This window comes from Myotis brandtii, unplaced genomic scaffold, assembly GCF_000412655.1.
Source record: "Myotis brandtii unplaced genomic scaffold, ASM41265v1 scaffold1056, whole genome shotgun sequence".
Lineage (NCBI taxonomy): Eukaryota > Metazoa > Chordata > Mammalia > Chiroptera > Vespertilionidae > Myotis > Myotis brandtii.
Genome location: NW_005353564.1, coordinates 134155 through 143945, shown reverse-complemented (window position 1 = coordinate 143945; position 9791 = coordinate 134155). Strand labels below are relative to the sequence as shown.

The 9791-nt window shown below is 37.2% G+C and overlaps 1 protein-coding gene across 1 annotated transcript; it reads right to left on the bottom strand.

Moving 5' to 3' along the window:
• Positions 1-7320: 7320 nt before the first annotated feature.
• On the bottom strand, positions 7321-8632 carry LOC102244260 (probable RNA-binding protein 18). Its single transcript, XM_005856943.1, has 2 exons — positions 8309-8632; positions 7321-7416 (listed from the first exon to the last, which is right to left on the bottom strand). Exons 1-2 carry the CDS (start codon positions 8630-8632, stop codon positions 7321-7323), a joined length of 420 nt encoding a protein of 139 aa, XP_005857005.1.
• Positions 8633-9791: the final 1159 nt, after the last annotated feature.

Sequence of the window (9791 nt, the reverse complement as noted above, 5' to 3'; positions counted from 1 at the left end):
GAACAACTTTAATAATCTGAACAATAAAGATTTAATTAAAAAATTGAATATAAGCTAAACTTTTTGAAAATATTTTGTTCAATCAAATTCTCTAAAAATACACATTTGTTCAGATTTGTCCTGTTGAGGTCATTCAAAACAAATTACATTTAAGCTCTCTCTGACTCTTTTTTTCCATCTCACAAGGCATCAGAAGTTTATGGGAAAATACCTGATAGACTTTAATGGATCACTGAGAATACAATTTTTTAAAATCACAAGGTAATTCTCATCCTCATTTTATAAACATTAAGTATGGTCATTGAGAGTATAATTTGGAGATAACTTTAGGAGGATACATTTCTGAAAGATTTGAGGTGGAGATCATATTGATAGAAAATTGAGATAGAACCTAATTTTATTTCTCATAGAATATTTCTAGATGAGGGATACAGTCAAGAATTTTTAAATTCATAGGTGGGAGAGTTAATTATAGGTTGATTTAGGGAAATAAGGACTGTTTCTTGTTCATTATTATATGCCTTGCCTCATAATGTGTCTGACATGTAGTAGATAATGAGTAAGCACATATAGAAGACATTGGATAAAAGAAATAATGAGTTATTACTTAAGGCCTTTATTACAACCATGTATAAACTGTTCAAGCAATTTATGTAGTATTTATACTAGATTTGAAAAGATTTCCATTTTCCTAAGTATACAACATCTTTAAGCAATACAGTCCTATGGGACAGTAGAATGGGAAATACACATCATATGGTAGAGGGCATATTACACATCATATTTTCCTCTCCTCATCCAAGGAAATTAACCATTTACCATGTTCTGAGCAATTCAAATGTTGTGTTTCTATGGTCCTTGGATGAAGCACACATCAACTTTTAAATTATTCCCTCAGGGTTTTGATTCCTAGCTGGGTAGACCTGGCCTCCAGAGAAATGACTTTCCTAGTCACAATCCATGGTGCTAGTTAACTCATTGTTACATCAGAGAAGAAACTGATATATACCAAGATAGAAGACAAAGCTTTCTGTTTGGATGGGGGAAAAGGCATCTTCCACCTCCTCTATTGTTCCTGACTGCACCAAGACTAGCAACAATAATTGGTAGGTGGAAGAATGCTATAATAATATTTACATCAACCACTCTATTTTGGGGACAATGAGATGAATATAACGATTGGAATAACTATATAAAATACTCATGGAATAGTGTTAAGAAGTCAGAAAACCTTCATTAAGGAAAGGTGTTAGAAAAACGTAGAGCAGTGGTTCTCAACCTGTGGGTCGTGACCCCTTTGGGGGTCGAATGACCCTTTCACAGGGTTCGCCTAAGACCATCGGAAAACACATATATAATTACATATTGTTTTTTTGATTAATCACTATGCTTTAATTATGTTCAATTTGTAACAATGAAAATACATCCTGCATATCAGATATTTAAATTACGATTCATAACAGTAGCAAAATTACAGTTATGAAGTAGCAACAAAAATAATTTTATGGTTGGGGGTCACCAGAACATGAGGAACTGTATTAAAGGGTCGTGGCATTAGGAAGGTTGAGAACCACTGACGTAGAGATTGAATACAGCAGATCTTAAACATAGAGCTAATTAACAAACTTTCTTTTCTTGCTTGATCCCCACAACTAACCTATATAAATTCAAGTCTGAAAACAGCATTGAGAAGACACCTTGGTCATCTCATACTTACAGTATAAACCATCCTTAAACAATCTCAAACAGAGAAGGTTGTTCTGGTTTATGGGTCTTCAGAGTGCCAAATAATTAAAATAATTTTCCAAACATTTCAATCCTGTCACTCCTGAAATGAAATCAGGAAAAACAAACTTATGATGGTTTTTCAAGATGCCCACTGTGAAGAAGATGGGGGAGATAGGGCATGAGATGTTTCATTTTGAAGGGATTAGAGTTGGTAGTAACAATTACTTTGGAAGTAAATAAGAAAAAAAGAGACTTAAAAGCAAAGAGTCTCTTGTTTGAAATTAATATGGATAGAATAGGTATTTTAAAAAGAGGTTCCAGGAAACAAAATTAGAAATAATGAAGCAGCATCAGAAAACACCAAATGAAATATAAAACAATTATATTTGGAAGGATTTGACAATTTGTTCTACTAAGTCATCAATTAATGTATTTATTTACTTGAAAATCTGTTTTATCATTCATTCATTCATTCATTCATTCATTCAATAAATGCATATTAAGGATCCTAGTTTTCCAGGAGCTATCCAGGACCCCTTGGGGGATGTTGGACTGCCGGTTTTGGCCCAATCTCTGCAGGCCAGGCCGAGGGACCCCACCAGTGCACAAACCAGTCGAATGGTCACTTAGGCTTTTATATATAGAGATTTTTGAATGATTTTCCCTAATATGGATCTTATGGAAGTAGAATACTCTCTAAAAAAGTAAAACTTCACATATCTTTATTTTCTAAAAATTTAGTGCCTTCCCTTTGTACTTACCTTCACACTCCCTCCCTCGCCTGGCCTCACTCCGAATTTCTGTGTTTCCTTTGCTCCTTGCCACAGCTCAGGTGAGCTAAAGCTCAACTGCCTTCACCATATTCCCATGATCAGCAGGTTTGAAAGACTAAGTATCTTCTCTGGGAAAGGGTTTTCAATAAATCATCACTTGAATATATTTATAAACAGTTTCCTTTTTATTTTATAAAACTATTTTTTACTTTTTTATTTAAATAACAAAATGGCAATGTAACCCATAAAGATGGGCTGTTTTCCTCTTCAGAAGAAATACAGGACTAATAACTTCTTTTTTTTATATTTATAGCATTCTTTCCCTTCATCAATACAACATTTTTCTTTTCTTCTATTTTCCTGCTTTTCCAGTTTCAGCTTAATCCTTCTACGTAAAGTTATTGTAGTAATTTCTAAAAGCATTTCTTTCAGTTATGAGGTGTTTTGGGATTTTCAAGAGGGGTTAGGATTAGTGCCTTTTTCTCAGGGAAATATGGGCTTCTCCAGCCACATCATCTAAGAAAAAAAAGGGAACAATGGTTACAAATGATAGCTATTTTTTTTTAATAAGCTTCTTGCATGAATGTAACCCAGTATCTCTCGGGTCATTTAATCTTTTACTAGTTCAGGATCTATGTGATAGCCTCCCTAAATTTTTTGAATTAGCAAGGTAACTATTCTCCATGTGATTACCAAGAGCTTGACTAGATGCATGGATGAACATCGCCTTGTTAGTAAGGAAGAATTTCTACACAGATTCTTGTTTTTTCACCAAAGCTTTTGTTCCCTTGAGGAGAGTTCATAGTTCATTCACCTATGGGAATGGCCTCTGTAATCCTAGTTATCTCCATAGTCATCCTCTAGATACTACATCCCTGCAGATTAAGTACAGAATGGAAATTCACTAGATGTTGTGAAAAGAGGACCAGGCTTTTTAAGATTCTACATGTAAGTGAAATCATTCAGTGTCTGGCTTATTTCACTTAGCATAACACCAGGTTCAAACAGGTTGTTTCAAAAGACAGGATCTTCTATCATCTATCTATCTATCTATCTATCTATCTATCTATCTATCTATCTATCTATCTATCATCTATCTCTCTATCATCTATCTAGCTGTCATCTATCTCATATTTTTATACATTTAAGAGTAGAATGGTGTTTACTGGATGGGGGAGAGGTAAGGGAAATAAGGGTATGTTGGTCACAAGGTACAAATTGCAGTTATGTATGATGAGATGTAATGTACAGAATTATGACTAAGATAACAATACCATATTAAATACTGAAAATTTGCTATGAGATTGGATTTCAGATGTTTTCATCACAGAAAAAAGTGGGAACTATGTGAAAAGATGTTAATTAGCTTGTACTCATTAGGTAGTACTCATTGCATTATGTATATGTGTATCGAATTAGTGTGCTATACATCTGAAATATATACAATTTTTAATTTAAAAAAAACAGCAAAGAGAGAGAGAGAGAGAGAGAGAGAGAGGAGTAGGCTTGCATCCATAAATTTAAGAGGTGTAGATGGGTGAATGTAGGATGAACTAAAACCCTCTTGACTAACTGATACAGATGCTTTAAGAGTAAGCACTCATATATACAGAGGGTTACTAGAGGGAAGTGGGTGGGAGGGTTGATAGTCAAGAGTAAAGGAGGTTAAATATATGGTGAAGGAAGATTATTTGACTTTGGGTGGTGGGCACACAAAGCAATATACAGATCATGTATCATAGAAATGTACACTTGAAACCTATATAATCTTATAAATAAAACTTAAGCTTTAAAAAAAGAATAAGCACTGGTTTGGAATAGCTATCCTTCTCTAAATGGAAGCCTTGGAAAGAAATGCCCTAACTCAGTCTCCATGGATGGCTTATCTCCCCAAGAAATCCCTTAAAACATAATTCCTTGCTCTGGCTTTTATTGGCATAATTCCAAGCTTTTCTTAGAGAATGTGACAGGGCATTCTTAAATATTTATGGAAGATTCAGTCAAATTTTATTAAGAATCTGGAATGTGCTGGGTGAACCTCATTTTAGATACAATATATAAAGAAAGATAAGTTCCTTAAAAGTTTGCACTTATGGTGCTCAAATTCTAGCTGACTTTGGTAGTATGACAATAGCAACATATAATCAACATTTAATCCTGCCAATTGCATCTCCTAAATATTTTCTATACAAACAATTCACTTCTCTAAATAGCTGTTGCTACGTCTTTAATTTAAGCCATATCATCCCCACCGCCCCCACCATAATCCCACTTAAATTTATTTGTGTAGCAACCAGAGTGACATTTCTAAATTGCAAATCTTAAGCTATTATTTAGATTTTTTTTCCTAAAATATATTGGAAGCTGTTAAAATCAAGTTTTCTTACTGTAGACTACATTTCTGGGCCTTTGACTATCTCTTTATTTTGTCCTTGTGTTTTGATCAGTCACAGGTCTTCTCCAGTTCCTAGAAACTCTTCCCTGCCATGAGGCCTTCTCATTTGCTCTTCTCTATTTCCAAAATGCTTCTCTCCTACTTTATTATTTTAATATGTATTTTCATTGAAATTATTGAGGTAGTATTGGTTAACAAATTATATATGTTTCAAATATACAACTCTATAACACATCATCTGTATATTGTATTGTTTGTTCACCACCCAAAGTCAAGTGTCCTTCCATCACCATTTATCTTCCCTTTACCCTCTTCTATCTCCCCCAACTCCTTTCCCTCTGGTACTCACTATACTGTTGTCTGTCTTCTTTTTTTTCTCTTAATTCCTTTATGAATGAATTTCACCCAGCATCTCAACTCCCCTCCCCTCTGACAGCTGTCAGTCTGTTTTCTGTATCTATGAATTTGTTTTTAGTTTGTTTATATATTTCATTCATTCAATTCCACATATAAGTGAAATTACATGGTAAATACAGCCTTTGTTTTCTTCTAGGAGTCTTATGTCTTTCTCTGACTGGCTTATTTGACTCTCTAGGTCCATCCATGCTGTCTCAAAAGGTATGATTTCCTTTTTTTTTTACAGCTAAGTAGTATTCCATTGTGTAAATGTACCACAACTTTTTTATACACTCATCTACTGATGGGCACTTGGGTTTCCAACTTTTTTTGCTACACCAGTCTGCATTCCCACCTAAAGTTCACAAGGGTTCCCTTTTCTCCACATCCTTGCCAACACTTCTTGTTTGCTGATTTATTGATGATAGGCATTCTGACAGGTGTGAGGTGGTATCTCCTTGTGTTTTCAATTTGCGTTTCACTGATGATTAGTGACATTGAGTATTATTTCATATTTTTACTGGATGAGGGCTGGGCCAGGAGCGGGCCTGCCTCAGGCCAACCTGTAGTGTGTGGATTCTTGATTTTGTGCAGGAGAGATTTCACAACACAAGTCCAGGTGATTTTGACAGTTAAGTTTATTAAAGCTAGGGGTAGTACAACAAAGGAAGGACTTAGGGTAGAAGAAGTAACAGGAGAGAGACTAGGTGGTACCTTGCTTTGGCTCTTTAGAAATGTTATAGGAAAGAAGTGATCCAAGGTGGGGCTGCTGTTGACTACTGGGAAGTAAAAGTCACAGTGACAGAAGTGAGCTAAAGTGGGGCTGCTTTTAGTTCACTGAAAAGTCAGAGAAAATGGGGGTCCTCCATTGTGTAAATGTACCACAACTTTTTTATCCACTCATCTACTGATGGGCACTTGGGTTGCTTCCAACTTTTGCTACACCAGTCTGCATTCCCACCTAAAGTTCACAAGGGTTCCCTTTTCTCCACATCCTTGCCAACACTTCTTGTTTGCTGATTTATTGATGATAGGCATTCTGACGGGTGTGAGGTGGTATCTCCTTGTGTTTTCAATTTGCGTTTCACTGATGATTAGTGACATTGAGTATTATTTCATATTTTTACTGGATGAGGGCTGGGCCAGGAGCGGGCCTGCCTCAGGCCAACCTGTAGTGTGTGGATTCTTGATTTTGTGCAGGAGAGATTTCACAACACAAGTCCAGGTGATTTTGACAGTTAAGTTTATTAAAGCTAGGGGTAGTACAACAAAGGAAGGACTTAGGGTAGAAGAAGTAACAGGAGAGAGACTAGGTGGTACCTTGCTTTGGCTCTTTAGAAATGTTATAGGAAAGAAGTGATCCAAGGTGGGGCTGCTGTTGACTACTGTGAAGTAAAAGTCACAGTGACAGAAGTGAGCTAAAATGGGGCTGCTTTTTGTTCACTGGAAAGTCAGAGAAAATGGGGGTTGGAGACAGGTTCAGGAGGTAAGCCCAGGCTGAGCTGTTGCTGCCTGCTGCTTCCGTGGTTGCAAGTTTCATGGTAAACCTTAGAGTTTAGAAGTAAGAAAGTAAAATTTCATGCCAGAGAAAAGGCATGGGTATGCTCCAGAGTGAACCCATGCTGGTATCCTTTGTTTTGAGAGTTTTTATCTTTCTGCAGGCAAGAATCTTAGGGGAGGGTTTCATCAGAATATCCAGCAGCTTTCCAGGTTCATTTTCAATATGCTGATGCATCAAAAGGACCATATAGGGAAGCTTGGGATTATTCTCTGCTCAGCTTCAGTACTTTATTTTTATCTTGGGTCTGTCTGGCTCTAGTTGGTTTTTTTTAATTTTAAGTACAACAAAGGAAGGACTTAGGGTAGAAGAAGTAACAGGAGAGAGACTAGGTGGTACCTTGCTTTGGCTCTTTAGAAATGTTATAGGAAAGAAGTGATCCAAGGTGGGGCTGCTGTTGACTACTGTGAAGTAAAAGTCACAGTGACAGAAGTGAGCTAAAATGGGGCTGCTTTTTGTTCACTGGAAAGTCAGAGAAAATGGGGGTTGGAGACAGGTTCAGGAGGTAAGCCCAGGCTGAGCTGTTGCTGCCTGCTGCTTCCGTGGTTGCAAGTTTCATGGTAAACCTTAGAGTTTAGAAGTAAGAAAGTAAAATTTCATGCCAGAGAAAAGGCATGGGTATGCTCCAGAGTGAACCCATGCTGGTATCCTTTGTTTTGAGAGTTTTTATCTTTCTGCAGGCAAGAATCTTAGGGGAGGGTTTCATCAGAATATCCAGCAGCTTTCCAGGTTCATTTTCAATATGCTGATGCATCAAAAGGACCGTATAGGGAAGCTTGGGATTATTCTCTGCTCAGCTCAGTGCTTTATTTTTATCTTGGGTCTGTCTGGCTCTAGTTGGGTTTTTGTTATTTGTTCCCCTGACTTCATCCGTTCTTGGTTTGGCTGGATAAATGACTAATTTCGTCTCTGTTCTCTATCTCCCTGACCAGCGTGGTTAGTCTCTGGTCAGGGAGGAGAGGTATATGCTATTTGTTCTCAAATGTTCTTGGTTGGGGAAGATAAGGTCTTATGATTCCCTTGCTGATTATAAATCGGTTAAATTGTTTGGACTTAATAAACATATTCAAACTCTTCACAGACTTGAGAGGCTGGGGAGAGTCTAATAATGCCTAAAGCAACTAATTTTAAAAATAAATACATTTTTTTTTCCTCCAAAGAACCACCCCACCAAAAAAAAATGATAGAGGTCTGAGTATACACATCAGCCACATGGAAAAATCAATCAAAAACAGAATCTGTGGGTATGTGGAGAGAAACAATGAAGGAACTTAATCCCTCTTGAGATGCTTCTCAAAAGAAAAATCTGGCAACACACATGGTAAATACAAGTAGGAGACCAGAGTATGGCTGTTCCAGATGTGAAGAGACTGGGATGCAAATGGGTAAGTGGACAATTGTCTTTTGGAAGACTCATTAGGATGAGCTGAAGCTGCCTTTCCAGCGTCTCACACTTACCTTGACTTGAGCATGGGCCCATCGCACCACCAGCTTCTTAGACAGAGCCAGCTTGCCATTGAGACACTGGATGGCTTGTTCTGCTTCCTGCTTGGTTTGAAAGTTAATGAAACAGTACCCTCTGGGCTGTCCCTCCAAAGCACCTGACTTGTGGAAAAGGAAGTCGAACTGCTTTACTGTGCCAAACTTCTGGAGGAGCTTCAGGTGGTATTCTGTGATTTTGGGGTCCAGATTGCCAATCCATAACCGGTGCCCTTCCTGTAGGGAACCCTCTGACAGGATGGATGCGTTCTCCAGGGGAAGAGTTTTGGTTTCTGCTTCCATCAATCTCTGTTAAATACTCTTGGCGTCTTCCCCTCGGCTCATGCCCCTAGAGTAGGTCCCTACCCCACGGCCCACCACGCTCCAGACGCCTCCGTCTCGACGTTACCTGCCGCCAGGCCGCAGGTGACGCACTACCCATTTGCCCACTTTTTAATTGGATTGTTATTTTCCCCCCCTGTTTTTGTTTTTGATGTTAAATTGCATAATTTTTTATGTGTTTTGGATATTAACCCTTTAGCAGTTGTATTATTGGTAAATAAGTTCTGCCATTTAGTGCGTTGTCTTTTCATTTTGTTGATGGTTTCCTTTACTGTATAAAACCTTTTTAGTTTGATTTAGTCCCATTTGTATATTTTTCTCTTTTGTTTCCCCTGACCAAGGAGATATATCAGAAAAATATTGCTATGAAGAATGTCCAAGATTTTACTGCCTTTGTTTTCTTCTAGGAGACTTATGTTTTCAAATCTTACATTTAAGTCTTTAATCCATTTTGCCTTTATTCTTGTGTATTCTGTAAGGAGGTGGTCTAGTTTCATTTTTTTGCATGTATCTGTCCAATTTTCCCAACATCATTTATTGAATAGACTGTCTCTATCCCATTGTATGTTCTTGCCTCCTTTGTCAAATATTAATTGACCATAAAGGGATGTTTTTTTTTCTGGGCTCTCTATTCTGTTCCTTTGATCTTTATGTCTGTATTTATGCTAGTAGCTACTGTGGAAAACAGTATGGAGTTTCCTTAGGGAAGGAGGTTGCGGGTAGGCAGATGAGAGTAAAGAGGGAGTAAATGGTGATGGAAGGAGACTTGACTTAGGGTGGTAAGCACACAATATATTATACAGATGATGTGATATAAAATTGTATACTTGAAATCTATATAATTTTATTAACCAATGCCACCCCAATAAATTTAATTTTAAAAATAAAAGTTTTATAGAAAAAAAAGTAAATAAAAATAAATAAATAATGGAACAGCCTCATGACCCAGCTATTCCACTTCTGGAAATATATCTAAAGAAATGTAAAACATTGATTTGAAATAATATATACATCCCTATGTTCATTGGAGTGTTATTTATAACTAGAGGCCCGGCAAAAATTTGTTTGTGCACTTGGGGGGGGGGTCCCTCAGCCTGTCCTGTGCCCTCTCGCAGTCTGG

Coding starts and splice junctions, on each gene's coding strand:
- LOC102244260 (XM_005856943.1), bottom strand. CDS start 8,632: ATGGAAGCAGAAACCAAAACTCTTCCCCTGGAGAACGCATCCATCCTG. Junction 7,417..8,308: donor GGGCCCATGCTCAAGTCAAG/GTAAGTGTGAGA, acceptor CTAAACTCTAAG/GTTTACCATGAAACTTGCAA.